This window comes from Amblyraja radiata, chromosome 1 (genome assembly GCF_010909765.2).
Source record: "Amblyraja radiata isolate CabotCenter1 chromosome 1, sAmbRad1.1.pri, whole genome shotgun sequence".
In the NCBI taxonomy this organism is placed as follows: domain Eukaryota; kingdom Metazoa; phylum Chordata; class Chondrichthyes; order Rajiformes; family Rajidae; genus Amblyraja; species Amblyraja radiata.
The window spans coordinates 142553526-142575005 of record NC_045956.1 but is presented as its reverse complement, the minus strand read 5'-3'; the positions used below and the strand labels follow the sequence as shown (position 1 = coordinate 142575005).

General features: G+C 40.4%; 1 protein-coding gene across 3 annotated transcripts in view; it reads right to left on the bottom strand.

The window, feature by feature from the left end:
• Window positions 1–21480, bottom strand: part of kiaa1328 (KIAA1328 ortholog) — a 137355-nt gene that overhangs the window by 99693 nt on the left and 16182 nt on the right. For all 3 annotated transcript variants that reach the window (XM_033032200.1, XM_033032182.1, XM_033032191.1), the window contains one exon: window positions 6622–6740. In XM_033032200.1, the coding sequence (XP_032888091.1) occupies window positions 6622–6740 (119 nt within the window). The remainder of the gene's footprint in view (window positions 1–6621; window positions 6741–21480) is intronic.

Here is a 21480-nt window from a genome sequence, read left to right as displayed (position 1 = left end):
AGAATAAGGGGAGATTCAGCTTGTGTCTTTTCAACACTTTTTTTTAAATTAATGATTTTGAATTCTATCAAATAAAAATCGACTTTTCACCTAGATAATTACAAAATAATTGTTATAGTTGAACCGACTTCCAGATTTGAATTGTTTCTACTTAAAAAAAAATATATATTTTTACCTAGATACCCAACCACACTGATCCCCTATCTAGCTCACAGGGTAGGGCATTCTGATTGTGAATGCCAAACCCACCCACAGAAATATATGGGCATTTAGTTAAGCCACAGACACTCGACTTACAGCTTTCAGAACTGTCAAAGAATATGAATACCGCTGATGTTCATAAAGATTCAGAAACATTCAATTAATATTAACGACACTAATTCTTTAAGAATTAAACATTTTAACAAATAAATCACTTGCAACTTACCTTTCTGCCTCGCAGTCACTTTTCTCCACCAATATTTACTGAACCTACTCCAACCCGACGAGGATGATTTCCCACATCGTTACACAAAGTTGTATTTCAATTGAAAACGCTTTCACCTCTAAATAAGAAGACTGAAGATTCATATCCCACTTTAAAGACGGGCACAAAAGTCTGGAGTATCTCAAGGCAGTAGTGGCAGAGTGCTGGACTGACAGAGTTACAGTTAATACAAAACTAACTCTCTCTCAGAGAGACGTGAAAGATCCAATAGCATTATTTTATGCTTCAATAGTAATTCATTGGCTCAAAACGAATTACGGTAATGTTAATTTTCATCCACATATCCAAAAAACAAATTAGCCAGAAATTTTAAAAAATGGAAAATGCCATAAAGAAATTATAAATGCAAGTCCTATAAACCTAACCTATCAAATAATACTTTTTTGAATTCAGGCAAGCTGATTTCCGGCCAAGGTTCCTATCATGCTATCTTCCTTTCTAATTCTAGATATATCAAGGCTTTTTATAGCACTGTGAATTAATAGACAACCCTACAGCCATTCTATACCAATCACAAAACAATGATAATAAATGAGCAAACGGATATTAGCTAAAAGAACAACTCGTTTCAAGTATTTCCATGTGTTTTTTGTTATATACCTGAACTAGTCAAATAGTCTAACAATATCACAGATAATATAGCATTCTCCTAATACCAGACAGAAACCCACAAGGTCATTTCACTAAAAGCTGCTTGCTCGCAAGTCAGTGTTTCAACGACTTTCGGTGGCGACATGAAAAAGATACCAAATTATTATTTCTCGAGCACACTTTCATATTGAATCACATACATTTCAAAAGGCAAGAGTGAAGATGGATTTACATAATGCAGCATAAATTAAAGTAATTCTATCAATGGCATGTGTTAAAGAATACACAAATTTGCAATGAATATTTCGTAACATATCCAGGAGACGGATATGTTGGAAAACTGGAAATTCATAAAATATAAGGAGAGCTATTCAGAAATCACAACCTTCCAGAAATGCTGTTTATTTTGTCTTAATGATCCTCCACCACACCAATTGGCACAATCCATAATTTTACTGTTACCAAATTGCTTAAATAATTCTCCAGTTTTTATAGCATCCCAAATGGAAGTGCATCGTATGGGTGAAATAAGTATTTGGGGCAGCAATCTAAAATATTCCTTTGGTAATCTTACATTGCCCTCTATTCTTATTTTAATATAAAGTCATTGTTTTTAATTCTTATCTTATATAGATCATTCATTACCCGACTCTTGCTCCACAACTTGGTACAACTACTTTGTTTGGGAGATAGGACAAATGAGGAACACACAGGTATTTTTCCAGTTGGTAGGAAGTGATTATGACTAGAAAAATGCCAGTTATTCCCAAATAATCATTGATTTGGGTGAGTGAACTAAAGGTGACATCTCAACAATTTATAGACTATACAAAGCTGGGAAGGAAATGTGAACTATGAGGCGCCAATATGATTCAGATATATAGGGCGAGTGGGGAAAATGCATGTCAGATGCAGTTTAACATGAGATGCAATTTACATGAGATCATTACATGGTTCTATCAACTGAATGACAGAATACCAGAATGGGGAAAGGAACTGCAATAAGCATCGTTGCATTCTCGTAATTGAAAGCAAACATTTGGGTAAAGTAAGTAGTTAGGAAGGAAATCTGTATGTTGGCCTTTATGGCAAAACATAAGACACAAAATGCTGGAGTAACTCAGCGGAGCGGGCAGCATCTCTGAAGAGAAGGAATGGGTGATGTCTCGGATCGAGACACTTCTTCAGCCATGAAATGCCTTGATATATTTAGAATTAGTAAGGAAGATAGCATGATAGGACCCTTAGCCGGAAGGTAGGAATCAGTCTGAAGAAGGGTCTCGACCCGAAACGTCACCCATTCCTTTTCTCCAGAGATGCTGCCTGTCCCATTGAGTTACTCCAGCATTTTGTGTCTATTTTTTATTTAAACCAGCATCCGCAGTTCTTTCCTACACATTTTATTGCAAAGGGCTTTGAATACAGGACCAAGGATGCCTTGTGATTTTAGACTCCTTAACTGAAGTATAGCTTTATAATAGATGGTTCAATAATGGCATTGTAAAATGATTCCTGGGACAACAGGTTTAATGTGTTAGAAGTGAATTAAATTCAATGTAATTTAGCAAAATGGGGGGCGATACCTGTAAAATTCTAACAGGATTCGAGAATTTAGATACGAGGAGGATATTATCAATGACTAGAGAGCCCAGAACCAGAGGTCACCGTTCCATAGCGTGGATATGTCGTACAACAAGATCACAAGAAATTTCGTCACCCAAATTTGACTAGTTCAGGTATATAACAAAAAACACATGGAAATACTTGAAACGAGTTGTTCTTTAGCTAATATCCGTTTGCTCATTTGTTATCAAGTGAATATGTGAAATTTTCTAACACGGAAATTAGCGGAGTCATCATTGAAGATAGGATAGAAGTAGACACAAAATGCTGGAGTAACTCAGCAGGACAGGCAGCATCTCTGGAGAAAAGGAATGGGTGACGTTTCAAGTCGAGACCCTTCTTCAGACCTGAAACGTCGCCCATTCCTTCTCTCCAGAGATGCTGCCTGTCCCGCTATTCCAGCATTTTGTGTCTACCATCGATTTAAACCAGCATCTGCAGTTCTTTCCTACACATAGGATAGAAGTAAATATATTCTTAATGCTATAAAGATCAAGGAATATTGGAGATGGCACACTCAGGACACTAAAGTGGATCATGGGCCATGAACATATTGAATAGTGGAACAAATGGCCCACTCCAACTCCTATTTTCTGTTTCCATACTGTTTCTTATCCTCTGGTCAATTCCTCTTAAATTCTCAATTTCTACAGAGAATCCTCTATATGTTAAAGCTGAAGTTTTTATTTGATTTAGTGAACCATTTTTTTAAATTCTTTTTCTGAAAATTTCTAAAACAGATCTGAGTAGCCTGCAAAACTCCTGTTCCACCATCTTGATGGGATAAACCAGCATAAATTCATAAACGGCCGTAGAACCAACCAATCCCCGTCTACTGATACTCTCCTCCGCCTAGCAGAGCTGGTCCTTACCCTTAATAACTTTTCGTTTGAGTCCTCCCATTTCCTCCAAATACAAGGCTATGGACACGCGCATGGGCCCCAGCTATGCCTGCTTCTTTGTAGGGTACGTCGAACAATCCTTGTTCGAGGCGTACCGTGGCCCTATCCCCGAACTCTACCTCAGCTACATCGACGACTGCATTGGTGCTACCTCCTGCACCCACACACAACTCACTGACTTAATCCATTTCACCACTAACTTCATCAAATACACCTGGACCATTACCGACATTTCCCTACAATTTCTTGACCTCAATATCTCCATCACAGTGATAGACTACTGACCGACATCCACTATAAACCCACTGACTCACATGGCTATCTGGACAACACTTCTTCCCACCCTGCTTCCTGTAGGGACTCCATCCCCTACGCCGCATCTACACCCAGGATGAGGTGTTCCACACCAGGGAATCGGAGGTGTCCTCATTCTTCAGGGAACGGGGGTTCCCCTCTTCTACCATAGATGAGGTTCTCACCAGGGTCTCTTCTATACCACCGTGACTCTGTTCTTACTCCCCATCCCCCTACTCGCAACAAGGGCAGATTCCCCCTTGTCCTCACCTTCCACCCTACCAGCCATCACATACAACAAATAATCCTCCAACATTTTTGCCACCTCCAACGTGATCCCACCACCTGCCACATCTTCCCATCTCCTCCCCAGTCTGTTTTCTGCAGAGACCGCTTCCTCCGGAACTCCCTGGTGAATTTGTCCCTTCCCACCCGAACCACCCCCTCTCCGGGCACTTTCCCTTGCAACTGCAAGAAATGCTACACTTGTCGCTTTACCTCCCCCCTTGACTCCATTCAAGGACCCAAACAGTCTTTCCAGGTGTGGCAGAGGTTCACCTGCACCTCCTCCAACCTCATCTATTGCATCCGCTGCTCTAGATGTCAGCGGTGAGACCAAGCGTAGGCTTGGCGATTGCTTCGCCGAGCACCTCCGCTTGGCTCGCAATAACCAACCTGATCTCCCGGTGGCTCAGCACTTCAACTCCCCCTCCAATTCCGAATCCGACCTTTCTGTCCTGGGCCTCCTCCATGGCCAGAGTGAGGCCCACCGTAAATTGGAGGAGCAGCACCTCATATTTCGCTTGGGCAGTTGGCACCCCAGCGGTATGAACATTGACTTCTCTAATTTCAGGTAGTCCCTACTTTCCCCTCCCCTTCTCAGCTCTCCCTCAGCCCACTGGTTCCACCTCTTCCTTTCTTCTTCCCCCCCCCCCCACCCTCACATCAGTCCAAAGAAGGGTTTCGACCCGACACGTTGCCTATTTCCTTCGCTCCATAGATGCTGCCTCACCCGCTGAGTTTCTCCAGCATTTTTGTCTACCTATAAATTCATTCAATTCCCCTGCTTTTAAAAATGTGACTGCAAACCTGTTTGCATAGCTCTCATATTGTTGCCAAGTTTTATTTATAAATTACTTATGGATTCAACTGCAGGTATACTTTGCATTGATTGACTGTATCAATACCTCCCAGAGCCATAACTGCAAATCCAAGGAAGACAAGAGCAGCAAGCACACAGAACACCACTAAGGTGTACAACATTCTGGCTTGAAAATAGACTGCTATTTCTTTATCGTCACTGGAGCGCCCTGCCCTACAGCAGTGTAAGAATACAGGCAACCACAATGATATAGCTGTTTGGTTTACAAAAATTCACCCTTACAAAATTCATAAATTGCTACCCAAAAAATTGAGATATGTAATAAAATTAATTCTCTCAAAATTTATGAGGAAAAATAGTAAATAAAGCAACGCAAAATAGAATCATAGCGTCGTACAGCACAGAAAGGAGCCCTTCAGTCCAACTCATCCATGTTGACCAAGATGGCCCATCTAAGCATGCCCCATTTGCCCACATGTAGCCCATTTGGCTCTAAACCTTTTAAATGGTGTTATTGTACTTGCCTCAACTACCTCTACTGGCAGCTCATTCCGTGTACCCGCCACTCTCTGTAAAAAAGTTGCCTCTTTTAAATCTTTCCACTCTCACCTTAAACCTATGTACACTGGTCTGGATTCCCCTACTGGGTAAAATATTTGGTGCATTCACCCAAACAACTCCCCACATGATTTTATACATTTCCATAAGATCACACCTTAGCCTCTGTGCTCCAAGGAATAAAGTCCTAGCGTGTCCAATCTCTCCCTATAGCTCAGGTCCTCAAGTCCTGGCAACATCCCCGTTAACTAAATAAATAATAAAACTGATCTGATCTCAACTTTGTGACACATCATAATGTAGGTACCGATCAGATTTGTCCTGTGGCAAGATGAGATTTCCCAAAAATAATGAGGTTCTTAAAATGTAATTAAAGTTAAAAATCATTTGGCATGGCAAACAAAAGTCTTGCAGCCTTAAACCATAGTTCTGACTTTAATAAAGTATACTCAAATATGTATATAGCATCTTCCAACATTCTGCAAATTTCCTGTGTCTTATTTTATTGCCATTCCTGGTATGGGCAAAACTGTCCACCAGACTGTACATCAAACCAATGAAATCTGACGAATTGTAAATATTACATCATAATTAGCTGCAATTACATTTACAAATACGAATTCAGATATCAATTCTATTTTACCAAAAGGAATGAGGGTTTATTGTGAACAAGACTATTTATTCTCTCGACTATGTTTTATATTATGTTCATATATTATATCCTGTTGTGCTGCGCCAAGTAAGAATTTCATTGTCCTATCTGGGACACAATGACAATAAAACTCTCTTGACTCTTGGAAATGCATCCTGTGCAACCAACTTGCTTGCAATGGAGCACTGTCTGGAATAACTCTTCCCATACTTTCTCCACCTATGACTGTTTACTGTAATATTTCACCATTCACGGTGCACTCCAACAAGTGTTCAAGCAGAATGTTTACCCATGTGACAAAAAGTTAATCAGTTCATCTGCTGCAGGTGGAAAAGTGTAAATAACAACTCAATTCACATTTCTTTTGCCCTCAAAATTTCTATCACACTGAAGAGGGAAATTTGTTACTTACCTCTAGTTTCCCATTGTTGCATTCATGCAACGATTGATTCAGTTTCTCTTTCTGTTCAGACAGATAATTCTGGTAAACAGTCAATAGTTCTTGGCACTTTTTATGCTGCTTCTTCAAGGGTATAACGCAAGTCAAAGAAAATAATAGAGGGCAAAAATAAAGCAATAACATTTTTTACATTATGCATTTTCAATGATGAAACATTAGAGGAACAATATCCCTCTCAAAACAGAAAATAAGCTCTTAAAGGACAGATGCTTTATTCGTCATTAAACGGTTCTGCAAATTGTACTACAGCTTGCCAAATGAACAAATTACAACTACTACACGGAATTTTATACCGACTTAAAACACATAATATCTTCTACACTTCGTTTCCTAGACATGATGAGTTTAATTTTTTTTAATGTTAACTGACCACCAGGAACAGGACGAAAGTAGACAAAAATGCTGGAGAAACTCAGCGGGTGCAGCAGCATCTATGGAGCGAGGGAATGGGTGATGTTTTGGTTCGAGACAGGAACAGGACGAACATTGCATTATTTTGTACTTTGATTAAGACAATAGCAATGTGACTCCCTGGGACAGAACCAATAAAACAATGAATCAAGCTATAAATTAAATATATCCTGCTGATTTGTGAGTTTTTAACATTGGCAGTAACATGCCCTATTTCATTTGCAGAATGAATGTGTTTGCATGAACAAAAAAAAAGCAACTAGTGAACATCAAAGGAGATACCAAAGGATAGCATGAGTGGCTGAGAACTTTGGAGTTCAATTGGATGAGTATTTGAAGGTTATGGGGCCAACTTTGGTCAATCGACAAAGGTATGATGGACATGGTTGTCCGGTGTTGGGATAGGATATATGCAGAATAGATGTTGGTGAGATGAAGTTTATAAAGGGTGAAAAATGGCAGGCCAGTCAGCAGTGTATTGGAACAGTTTCATCTGAAGGTGACAGAGGCACAAGCGAGAGTTTATGAATGGGACAGATGTCGTAAAACAGGAAATTAAGGCCTTTGTGATGAGGAGGTTATGGATTGGGGTGAAAAAATATGCCATGATTAAGAACTGTCCAACTCGACTCAAAACTACAATTTTAGATGAAATAGTGAAGGTGTCGATTTTGTGGCTGGAACAAAAGACTCACAACTCCCCACCCTGTTGTTTAAATGAAAGAAATATTTGTCCAAAATTCACTCTTTGACAATACTGAGGCATGGAGTAGAACTACCTTTCACTGGCATTGCTGTGAATGTTGACAGCAAGCTTTTAAATAATGTCATACTGAAAAGGAAGCAGGTACTGATGGAAGGGAGGGAAGAGACAGCATTGTTGAATATGCTCTGGTCACAATTAGATTGATTGCAACAAAACCAAGAGAGAATATAGCCTCACAGAGCCAGAAAGGAAGAATTAGAACAGGTTCTGAAAAGTCATATCAAACAATGTAGAGGCAGAGAAGAATCATGATTATGATGCAGCCTAGCCACAGAGAACATAAATACCTATTTTAGAAAGATAGCTACAAAATGCTTAACCAGTGACTTCCATTTCTGTCAAACCAGAAGAGGTAAATACATCCATGAAATTTGATAAATACAGGAGGAATAGAAGAGTAATCTGTTACGGTCCAGTGAAGTAGAGTGGGAGAATATTCATACAGTTTGGCCAAATAGTTCTTTTTTTTTTAATTTATTGGAAGTACAGTAAATTACAATAGTGCAAGCCAGATATATCTTATTATATTTATTGAACCCCTTCATTTTTTAAGCTTTAAGGAAAGATATAGATAAAGAAAGTAGAGAAAGTGAGAAAAGAAAGTTGAGTTCGTGTAAATGAGTGATCAATGAGAAAAAAAAAAGAGACCCATTGTTTAGAGAAAAGAATTAAGAAATAGACCCTAGAAAAGAAAGGAGGAAGAAGGAAAAGAAAAAAAAAACAAAAAAACAAAGCTCTATTATAAAAAACACGCAAAAGGGATATACCAACTTCATATTTTTCCTCCCCCCTTACCAGATCCTGATACCATTTCTTTTTTGAAGTACTGATGCACCTTTTTCTTGTAGTAAGTCGATAAATGCAGATCACGTCTTTTGGAAGTGGTCTGATTTGCCTGCAAGGAGGAGTCTCATATCTTCCAGGTGTGCCAAATAGTTCTTTTTATGTTTTAAGTTCTACAGGACATATACTCTTTGAAAGATCAAAGATGGTATAATTTGCCCTTGCAAAAATCAAAAAAAGCGCTTGTTAAATCATATTTTTTTTCTGTAACTGTTTTTTCTTTACCTTTCAGCTGAGGGCGAGAAGGTTATGAATAGATCAGTGAAGCACAAAACTAATATTATTCAATTTCAGCTGTCTTGGAGTGTAACAAGAGAGATGACCCACTGCAATTGGGGTGTTCACCTATCGTCAAAATGGAAACACTCAAATCCCACCAGGAATGCGGTTAAAGAGATCTGCCTCGTTTTTTAATATATCAGAAGCTTACAAAACAATGAGTTATTGGTTTGCACGTTATTCAAAATATTTGTGCACAAACTAAAATTTTGCAATAAATTCAACTTCTTATTAACTGGTATATTCATAGAACATTTTGGCAGAGGATTAGTAATTTGCCAAAAAGGTTTGAAATTCGTCAGCTCTAGGAGTTGACTCATGAAAACTAAACTGAACCCGATTATTAATTCTGCAGAGCCTTAAACAATTTGAATTTCTTTGCAAAGAATATACAGACCTATTAGTTAATTCTAAGAATAAGCCGCCATATTATTTCAAGGGCACTCTTGTGCACACTTCTCACTTATTTGTCCCTAAAGTACTCTGCAAATGATCAATCAAAATTCTTCAATTAGCAAAAGTTACTGCTGAAGTGAAAATATCTTGTCAATATCTCCAGACGAAGATATTTAGGATGGCACAGTAGAGCGGTAGAGTTACTGCGTTACAGCGCCAGAGACCCAGGTTCGATCCCGAGTAGGCGTGCTGCCTGTATGTGGTTTGTACGTTCCTCCTTGAACCATATGGGTTTTCTCTGGGTGGTTTCCTCCCAATCTCGAAAGATGTACAGGTTTGTAGGTTAATTGGCATTGGTAAAATTGTATATTGTCCCTAGTGCTAGTGTACTTCAGAAAGGAATCGGTGTGCTGAAGACCTTGTTTCCGCACCGTTCCCCTAATATTTAAAGTCCAGACATTCTCTTCAGGCAAGTTAACCTACGGACATTATAGCCTTTTTTTCTTTAACAGTGCACAGATAAGAATTAAAGGTAACAAAGTAAGCCAAACTCTATTTTTCCTCGACCTTTACACACAATGTTTCAAACAACTCAAGGCGCCAATTTTTGCACCCAAACCCAATTTGAAAACAAAGAATTCTTCATGCTATTTGGTACCAGAAACACAAATAAACCATAAATTCAACTAAACAAAAAAGAACTGTTTTCTCTTCAGTGCAAATCATGGTGACTGCTGCCCTCTACTGATATCAGTGAATGATTCAGAAAAGACCAATTATCTTTTTGTCAATTGCTAATATGAAATGTAACAAAATTTTTAATGACAGAAGCACAGAAAATCTATCAACACGGAAGGTGGTTATAAAGGATGCTGAGTGGTGCTGCCTCACAGCTCCAGTGACCTGTTGTTAATCTTGTGCTAGTCATAGAACCATACAGCATAGAACCAGGCCCTTAGATCCAACTTGTCCACACCGACCAACAAGTCCCATCTGCAGTTGTTCCACATGCCTGCGTTTACCCCATATTCCCCTAAACCTATCCTGTCCATATACCAATGTAAATGCCTTTTAAGCATTGCGATAGTGCCTGCCTCAACTACTTCCTCCAGCAGCTCGTTCCATGCACCCACAACCCTTTGTGTAAAAAGGTTACTCAGGTCCCTCTTAAATCTTTTCCCCTTCACCTTAAATTTATACCCTTACTCTGGCCAAAATACTCTGTGCATTTACCTGATCTATTCCTCTCATGATTTTGTACACCTTTAAGATCACCCCTCATCTCCTGCACTTCAAGGAATAAAGTCCTAGCCTGCTCAACCTCTCCCTAAAGCTCAGACCCTTCGGTCCTGGCAACATCCTCGTAAATCTTCTCCGCACTCTTTCCAGTTTGTCAACATCTTTCCTATAACATGCTGACCAAAACTGAACACAATACTTTAAATGTGGCCTCACTGACGTCTATATAACTGCATAGCTTGTACTTGCGCGATAGTGCTTCCACGCGATAGTGTGGATTTTCTCTGGTTTCACCCCAAATTCCAAAGTGTGCCGCCAACCCTCAAGAACCTCAACACAATCCAAGAAAATGCAGCACATGTAATTGGCAATCCAGTCCCCACTCATTAAACTGGAGAGAAAAAAATTAGGATGCTATTAAGCTGGAAAGGGTGCAGAGAAGATTTATGAGGATGTTGCCAGAACTCAAGGATCTGGGTTACAGAGAGAAGTTGGGCAGGTGAGAACTTTATTCCTTGGAGCACAGAAGGTTGAGGGCTGTGTAAAATCATGGAAGGAATAGATAGGGTGACTGCACAGAGTAATGAATTTCCCAGGGTAATGAAATCAAAAACAAGTGGGCACAGGTTTAAAATGAGAGGGGAAAGATTTATTCGGAACCAAAGGGGCACCTTTTTCTCCCACGGGGTGCGGTGGGAATATGGAGTGAGCTCACACCACCACCCAAAATGGTGCCACCTAACGTCTCCTACCTCATCCCATCCCCTCCTCTACCTATACTTGCTATCATCCCTCCACAACAAATCCCATCATAAGGTCTCAACCTGAAAGGTAAAAAATGTCTGTGCCTCCACAGATGTTGCCTAACTCAGAGCTGCTCCAGTAGTTTGCTTCCTGCTCCATATTCCAGCATCTGCAGTCTCAATTGTTCATTCCTTGACTTGTTGCACTCTTACGAATGCAAACCCGTACATGTCTCTGGATGAAATTCTATATCATTTTTTGGCTCAATTGACCTGACCATCAATATCTTTCTGCAGTCTGAAGCTTTCCATCAGACTGTTAACCCGTATCCAAGCTTTGTATCATTCACAAACTTGTTAGCCATACCCATTGTATCAGTCTGAAGAAGGGTTTTGGCCCGAAACGTCGCCTATTTCCTTCGCTCCATAGATGCTGCTGCACCCGCTGAGTTTCTCCAGCATTTTTGTGTACCTCCCATTGTATCTAAACTCAGTAAATGGCAGATGGAGCTTATTCTGGTCAAGTGAGAAGTGTTGTGCTTTGGGTGGTCAAAATCAAGATACAAGTATAAAGTATGACCTTGAGGAGCACTGATGTACAGAAGAGTGCAAGTCGGTTGTTCCCCGAGACTGGCAACACTACTAGATAGGATGGTAAAGAAAGAATATGGTATACTTGCCTATATGAGTCAGGGCATTGTATAAAAGTTTGCAAATCATGTTACAGGTATAAAAAACTAGGGGTTGGTCCACAGGAGAACAAAAGGAAGAAGATTGAACGTTATTGCCTTCCATCACAGTAAGGAAGGTGGAATCCACTGTGGTGGATGTTCATGTTAACTTTTATGTGGTTGCGGTTTCGCTTATTATGGCTGTATGGTAACTCAAATTTCACTGTACCTTAATTGGTACATATGACAATAAACTGACCTTGACACGTTGAACATTTAGAGTGTTGTGCATAGTAATGATTGCCGCAGTACAGGAAGGATGTGGAGGCTTTGGGGAGAATGCAGAATACATATCTTACACAGGGTGTAGGTTATTGAGGCAAGTTTTCCAACCTCCTTTACACCAACACAGGCGGGGGGGGGAAAAAATCAACATTTTGAGAAATTAACAAGTTACTGGGAAAAGTGATGATGGTCGAGGTTAAAGATCTAACAATAGGTCAAAACTGGCTATTTAAAGATAAAGCTTGGGAGGGATCAAAAGCATCAGAAAATTATTTGTACTAGTTGTACTGAGAAAGTATCCCACAATGTTTTAGAATGAATTTGATAATTTAAGACCTGGAACCCAAGATTTACCCAAAATAATATTATACTTCACTTTCAAAGCACAACCTCTACATTGAAGCATAAATTAAGAATTGGGAAGAACTAAGAGACTGAAGGAATTCAGTAGCATTTTATATTTTTTATGATGTCACATAGTTGCCAACAAAATGTGCTAGAGTAAGGTTAAAAGGAGTACTCAACAATAAGTACATTCTTTGGAAACTTTTAATATAATAGATTTCCATTCAGGATAGCTTCAGCTATGTCTATTTTCCAAGATCTGATGGGTGTTATAGGCAAAATACATATATCACGTCAGGAAAATGAGAGCGGATGCACTAGCAAAATCTAGGTGCTATACTTTGATTACTCGGAGAAGCAGTAGGTTCGATGAAAGACAATGATCTCAAGAGATGAAACCGAGACAAAAAAGTTACATGTTTCTTATTACACCAGATTACATCATGTGCAACTATAGGTCAGGCACTGCTGAATTTGTGACTGGCAGACAGGGCAGAAGAGACCGGGGATGAGTGAAGCCAGAGCCAAGCACGTACTTGTGTTAGAAAAAAAGTCTGATGAAGGATCTCGAACCAAAACGTCACCTATTCCTTTTCCCGAGATGCTGCCTGACCCACTGAGTTACTCCAGCATTTTGGGTCTATCTTTGGGGTAAACCAGCATCTGCAGTTCCTTCTTGCACAACATAACCAATTTGGCATAGGTGAGTATATGACGGATCAAGAGGACTCCTCGTCTCTTATTGATAGCAAAAAAACTTTAAGAAGGAACACGGCCAAGTAATGTGTTGCCATATGATTGGTGATAGTCCAGCACAAACTGACTGCATCAGTCAAAACAAGAAAATCAGTAAACTGAATTTCTAAGTAGAGAAAGGTTAATTTTAAATGTTGTCATATTAGATTGTAACTTGTAAATCTATTATTTTATGAATTATTTAATCTAACTTAAGGAGGGAAAATATGTAATAACCAGGGCAGACTTTAGGATCCATGTGAAACATTACATTGTAATTCTATGGATATTCATGCCCTCTAGTGGGTGACTGCCATATAAAAAAAGTCTCTTGCGCAGGTATATGTTTTAATACCGAGTTGAGTTTTCTTTCTTAATTAGTCTAGTTTAGTTCAGTTTGGAGATACAGTATGGAAACAGGCCCTTCAGCCCACTCAGTGCACGCCGACCATCACACTAGTTCTATGTTATCCTTTCACATTTACTCCCTACACTGTGGGGGCAACCTACAGAGGTCAATTAACCTGCAAACCCGCACGCCTTTGACATGAGGAACAAGAAAGAGATGATCACCTCTTTGGGGGCGTACGACAGACCTCCAAATAGTGAACAAGAATTAGAAGAATAAATATGCCAGGAGATTGCAGACAGTTGCAAGTTAAATCAGGTTGTTATAGTAGGGGATTTTAACTTCCCCAATGTGGACTGGGAAAATCATGATGTGAAACGTTTAGACGGGGTGCAATTTCTCAAAGGTGTTCAGGAGAGTTTCCTTCGACAATATGTAGAGGGCCCCACGCAAGAGAGGGCAACACTTGATCTAGTCTTGGGAAATTGGGAACGGCAAGTGAAGGAAATGTTCGCGGAGGAGCCTTTTGGAACCAGAGAACGCTGTTCGATTAGGTTTAAGACAGTTATGGATAGGGACAGAGAGGGCCCACGTGTTAAAATGCTAAATTGGGGTAAGGCCAACTTTGAAGGTATGAGAGAAAGTCTCGCTCACGTTGATTGGGGCAGGTTGTTTCAGGGGAAAGGAACATCAGCGAAGTGGGATGTTTTTAAAAGTGTGCTGACAAAAACTCAGGATATGCATGTCCCTAGAGTGAAGGGCAAGGCAGGCAAACGCAAGGAAGCTAGCGAGAGAAATTGAGGCATTGGTCAAGAATAAGAAGGATGCATGGGACAGGTATAGGCAGCTGGGATCAGGTGCATTTCGGGAACAAAGGAGAAAAGTAAAAATGGAAATCAGAAGGGCAAAAAGGGGTCAGGAGATAGCTCTACAGATAGCATTAAGGGCAATACCAAGAGATTTTATAAATACATAAGGGGGAAAAGGATAACTAGAGAATGGGACCTCAAAGCAGTCATCTCTGTGTGGAGCCACAAGAGATGGGCAAGGTCCTCAATGAGTATTTTTCCTCTGTATTTACAGAGGAGCAAGACAGGAGGAGAGAGAGGAACTTGGGGCAGTCAATGGAAGTGTCTTGTGAACAGTCAGTGCTACGGTCGAAGTGGTGCTGAAGGTACTATCATGTATGAAGGTAGACAAATCTCCAGTGTCTGGTCAGATTTTTCCGGGGACATTGTGGAAAACGAGAGAGGAAGTTGCGGGAGCCCTGGTTGAAATTTACAAGTCGTCTTTAAATACAGGAGAGGTGCCAGCGGACTGGAGGGTGGCAAATGTTGTGCCTCTGTTCAAGAAGGCCTGTAGGAAATATGCTGGGAACTATAGGCCAGTGAGCTTAACATATGTATTTGTAAAGTTACTAGAGTATTCTGAGGTATACAAAAATGCTGGAGAAACTCAGCGGGTGAGGCAGCCATCTATGGAGCGAAGAAAAAGGCAATGTTTCAGGTCAAGACCCTTCTTCAGACTTCCTTCTTAGAGTATTCTGGGGGATAGGATATACAGGTATCTAGCCGAACAAGGGCTGATTAGGGATAATCAGCATCGGTTTGTACGTGGGAGATTGTGTCTCACAAATCTCATTGACTTTTCTGTAGACGTGACCATAAAGGTTGATGAGGGCAGAACTGTAGATGTTGTATATATGGACTTCAGCAAGGCATTCGACAAGTTCCTGCATGGGAGGCTGCTCTGTGAGGTTAGATCGCATGGGGTCCAAGGAGAGACAGATGAATGGATAGAAAGTAGACACAAAATGCTGCAGTAACTCAGCAGGACAGGCAGCATCTCTGGAGAGAAGGAATGGGTGACGTTTCGGATCTCGACCCGAAACGTCACCCATTCTTCCTCTCCAACGATGCTGCCTGTCCCGCTGAGTTACTCCAGCATTTTGTGCCTACCTTCGATTTAAACCAGTATATGCAGTATATTCTTTCCTACACATGAATGGATAGAAAATTGGCTTCATGGAAGGAAGCAGAGGGAGATGGTGGAAGGTTGCTTCTAGCACCGGGGGCCTGTGACTAGTGGCGTGCCTCATGGTTAGTTCCTGGGCATGTTACCGTTTGTCATCTATATCACTGATTTGGATGAGAGCATAACATGACAAGATTAGCAAGTTTGCAGATGAAAGTGGGTGGTTTTACAGATAGTGAAGATGGTTGTGAAAAATTGCAGAAGGATCTTGATCGATTGGCCAAGTAGGCTGAGGATTGGTTGATGGAATTTCAGAGAAATGTGAGGTGTTGCATCGGCAGGATCTACACTGAGTGATCGGGCTCTGGGGGTGTTGTGGAGCAGAGGGATCAAGGAGTGCAGGTCCATGGTTCCTTGAAGGTGGAGTCACAGGTAGATAGGGTGGTCAAATAGGCTTTTGGCACATTGGCCTTCATCAGCCAGAGTATTTATAGAAGTTGGGAGGTCTTTTTGCAGTTGTATAAGACGTTGGTGAGGTCGCATTTAGAGTATTGTGTTCAGTTCTGGGCACCATGTTATAGGAAAGATATTGTCAAGTTGGAAAGAGTACAGAGAAGATTTACAAGGATGTTGCCCTGGGCTAGAGGGTTGGAGATATAGGGAGAGGTTGAGTAGGCTGGGACTCTATCCCTTGGAGTGCAGGAGGATGAACGGTGATCTTTCAGAGGTGCATAAAATCATGAGCAGAATAGATCGGGTAGATGCACAGAGTCTCCTGCCCAAAGTAGGTGAATTGAGGACCAGAGAACATAGATTTAAGGTAAAGGGGAAAAGATTTAATAGGAATCTGAGGGGTATCTTTTTCCACACATAGGGTAGTGAGTGTATGGAACAAGCTGCCAGAGGAGGTGGTTGAGGCAGGGACTATCCCAACATTTAAGACACAGTTATACAGGTATATGGATATGACAGGTTTGGAGGGATATGGACCAAATGCAGGCAGGTGGGACTTGTGTAGCTTGGACATGTTGGCCGGTGTGGGCAAGTTGGGCTGAAGGGCTTGTTTCCATATTGTATCACTCTATGACTCTATTGGGGAGAAAACCGTAGCACCCGGAAAAAAAACCCTGCACAGTCACAGGGAGAATATGCAAACTCCACATGGACAGCACCCAAGTTCAGGATCGAACTTAGGTCTCTGGTGCTGCAGGACTCTGGCTCTACCAGCTACACAACTGTGCCACCTTGCACTTGCTTTTTACCATCTTTCACTTTTCCTGTGTCAAGATGTGAAGAGGACACCTTCAGCCATTTCTTCCATCTTCCCTACCAATTTCTATAAACAATAGTTATTTTTGAAAAAACTAAGAAATGCAAGGAACAGCTTCTGCAGACATTTGCTCCAACTGAGAACTGCTAAGAACTGATGAGGTACAGAAATGAGGTACGAGATTAAAAAAATATTTTTATTTATTTGCCAATTAGAAGTGGGGAGGAGGTTACACACTACCCATCACCTCTGAAGAAGTTTCGACCTGAAACATCACCCATTCCTTCTCTCCACAGATGCTGCCTATCCCGCTGAGTTACTCCAGCATTTTGTGTCTATCTTCGGTTTAGACCAGCATCTACAGGTCCTTCCTACATGCGTCATATGTGACATATTTTTATGAAAAACATATAATTTGTAGTTTCTGGAAAGTTGCTGGGGATCATTGTAAAGAACTCAGAGTAAACCAGCCCTATCCTTAGAGCAGAGAGGGATGAGAGATTTGAACAGAGGGGTACAAATTATGACCAACTTAAATAATGCAAGCTATTGGGTGGAGAGCCAGGTACCACAGGTTACACATTTAAAGTGATTAACAAAAGACCCATGGTACATGAGAAAAACCTTTGCTTTCTAAAAATTCCAGAAATACTTTGATCCGGAATGCAGAAAAAGATGTGCTAGATCTTAATACAACAAATTTCTTTGAAAAAAATTACTATTCTTATTTTAACAGTATGTCATTAAGATATAGAAAATAGGTAATTCTTTGGATGAGAAACTTATCATGTTGTATAGGAATGCGATTATAAATTGGACCAACCTGGCCAATTCATTATCTGCATATTTTTTCTTTAATAATTTAACTGCTAAGCCTCAACACTGGCACGCTAAACATCGACTACATTCCTATTAGTTACACTCAAGAACTGCCTTTTATCTATCAAATGTACACAGTAAATAGTAATATAATTGGCTTGTAAACATTTATTCCTTAGTTAAGAAAGTACTGATTTAAACTAAGGATAAATTAAAACACCTAACTATTAAGCGTCTTGTTCCAAAATGAAATGGCAGAAGGTAATAACCCATAGTGAAAATATAATAGGAATAACTGAAACATGGTTTCATAAAAAGCAAAACTAGCAAATAAATATAGCAGGTTATAACAATTAGGAATGATGTGCGAGTAAAAGGTATTGAATTAGTTGCACTAATTAGAAACAACATAATGACTATATAAAGCAGAAAAGGTGATTAATCAAGCTATAAACAACCTAATAGAGAAAAAGAGAGATGAGGGAAAAATAAGAGACAAACTAACCACAAAAACTGTGAGAGGAAACAAAGGTATAGAGAACAGTGATTTTACAATAAAAGGACACAGTGCTGGAGTAACTCAGCAGGTCAGGCCGCATCCTTGGAAAATATGCACAGGTGACGTTTTGGGTCGGGACCCTTCTTCAAATTGATATATGTTACAATGCTTTCTTCATCTAAATTTAGGAAACCTCTTATTTAGGAGTATAAGATCCAAATCAAAAAGCAAAAGATTGCAGATGCTGGAAATCCAAAATAAAAATAGAAAATGCTGGAACTACTCAGCAGGTCAAACAGCAGAGAGGTAAAAAGAGTTAACATTTCAAATCACGGTTCTGATGAGAGATGATCCATCTGTAATGTTCTCAGTTTCTCACTCTGCAGATGCTACCTGGCCTTCAATATATTCTGCATTTTTATGTAAAAAAACTAATTAGACCGAACATTACTGTATATAATAATGGTTAACAAATCAGAATGAAGCAACCCGAAGAAACAGTTGGACACTACATAAGATACAAGATAAATATAAGAACACATGACAGATAAATATAAAAGGAGTCAATTGGAAAGGTAATTTTTTTTTAACAGATAAGAATAGAGCCAGAAAATGCAATCTAAAAATAGGTATGCTCACAAAGAAATGCGAAGCGTTTAAAAGATAATTAATGAACAAAAATGCACAAATAACTAAGCAGTAATGCACATTATGAATAAAAGAAAGGCCATGAATAAAGCTATAGAAAACAAAGGAAGGAATAACAAAAGGAAACAAAAACATGTGAATCAAACTATTTGGAAGGCAAAGAAAAGTGTTCCATAATCGCAAAAGAAAAAAAAAAATCAGGAGCTGCTTAGACCATTAAAGATAAGCACAACACATCATCTAACACATCATTCTCCAACTTTGATCCCACCACTGGCCATATCATCCCATCTCCTCCCCTTTCGGCTTTCTACAGAGACGGCTCCCTCCATAACTCCCTGGTCAATTTGTCCCTTCCCACCCAAACCACCCCCTCCCCGGTACTTTCCCTTGCAACCGCAGGAAATGCTACACTTGTCGCTTTACCTCCCCCCTTGACTACATCCAAGGACCTAAGCAGTCTTTCCAGGTGCGGCATAGGTTCACCTGCACCTCCTCCAACCTCTTCTATTGCATCCGCCGCTCTACATTGGTGAGACCAAGCGGAGGCTTGGCGATCGCTTCGCCCAACACCCTCGCTCAGTTCGCAATAACCAACCTGATCTCCCGGTGGCTCAGCACTTCAACTCCCCCTCCCATACCGTATCCGACCTTTCTGTCCTGGGCCTACTCCATGGCCAGAGTGAGTCCCACCGCAAATTGGAGAAGCAGCGCCTCATATTTTGCTTGGGTAGTTTGCATCCCAGCGGTATGAACATTGACTTCTCCAATTTCAGGTAGTCCTTGCTTTCTCCCTCTTTCCCCTCCCCTTCCCAGCTCTCCCACAGCCCACTGTCACCGCCTCTTCCTTTCTTTATCCCGCCCCACCACCCCACATCAGTCTGAAGAAGGGTCTCGACCCGAAACGTCACCTATTCCTTCGCTCCATTGATGCTGTCTCACCAGCTGAGTTTTTCCAGCATTTTTATCTATCTTCGATTTTTCCAGCATCTGCAGCTCTTTCTTAAACATTCCCCAACTACTAATCATTTTTCATTTTCCATCTCGCAGCCTTTGTTTTGAATCTGAATATCCTGATCAACTTTTTGTTTTCTCGTGGAAAAACTATGTTACGGCAATATTTCTGACATATCATTGTTTTGTTCATGGTCTAAGTCGTCCTGGTAAAGATGAGGCGATTGGGGCCTAGGAAGTGAAAGTTAATGAAGTTTTGAAGAGCGTGTGAGATGCCATGGGCATAGGTTAGAAGGGATTGGACAAAGAGGGGCATCAAGATAGAATGAGGTATTTGGAGATGAATGCTGTGGAGCAGGAACAGGCAGAAACAATGAATATGCGAGGGTGGTCCTGTTTTGTGGATTTTGGAAAGAAGGTCATAGAAAGTTTAGTTTAGTTTCCAGATGGTGGAAACAGGCCCTTCGGCCCACCGAGTCCGCACCGACCAGCGATCCCCGCACATTAACACTATCCTACACACACTAAGGACAATTTACACTTATACCAAGCCAATTTACCTACATACCTGTACGTCTTTGGAATGTGGGAGGAAACCGATGATCTCTGAGAAAACCCACGTGGTCACGGGAATAACATACAAACACCGCACAGACAGCACTCGTAGACGGGTTCGAAGCTGGGTCTCCGGTGCTGCAAGCGCTGTAAGGCAGCAATTCTACCGTGGTGCTGCCGTGCCGCCCTTATTGAAATGTTTAAGAGCAAGAGATTTCTTGGATGTAGGTCAGAAGGGACTAGACAAGTAGAGTTAAGATAGAATCAAGGTTATTTGGAGATGAGGTCTGCATTTTCGATTGGACGTATCAGCATTATTAAAATAAGTTTGGTAACAGTCTGCAAAGGTACAATTACCTCACACATAGGTTTGAATTGTGCGGTAAAATGGTTGATATAGACAAGCAGATCCATTCTTCAATGAACATAAAGCTAACCTTACCTCTCAAACATCACCCTTCAATTATTAGTATTTATATTCAATTTTCACAATGCAAGCAGAACTAGCAATGCCAACATTTATGCTCATCTTCAATTGAAGTTGAGAAAGTGGTGGCGAGAGACTATCTTGAACCTCTACAGTCCATTTGGTACTCCCACAATGTTGGTTTGTAGAGAGATCCAGGATTAACCACAAAAGGTACAGCAATATATTTCCAAGTCAGGACACATGCGTAGAAACCAAAACTGGACGCTAATGTAATCTCACCATTGATCATAGTGCACAATAATACTCAGAAGTCTCATCTGGACACTCTAGTTAAATATATATATATAATAATTTGTTTCATGTTTTAGTATTTACTGGCAGATCTTGTAAATGCTATCTTACTGAGTAGTGAAATGTGTTTGAAGGAAATTGTGCAATAAGCAGGGCCATTGAGTAAACAACTCAATTGAGATTATTTACATACAATGTCAGAGGCCATTCAACCCATTAAGTCCATGCTGGCTCTTAAAATATTCCCATAAATTCCATTCCCCACCTATTTCGCATCATGTGCTTTTTGGTTCTCCTGTCACCCACCTA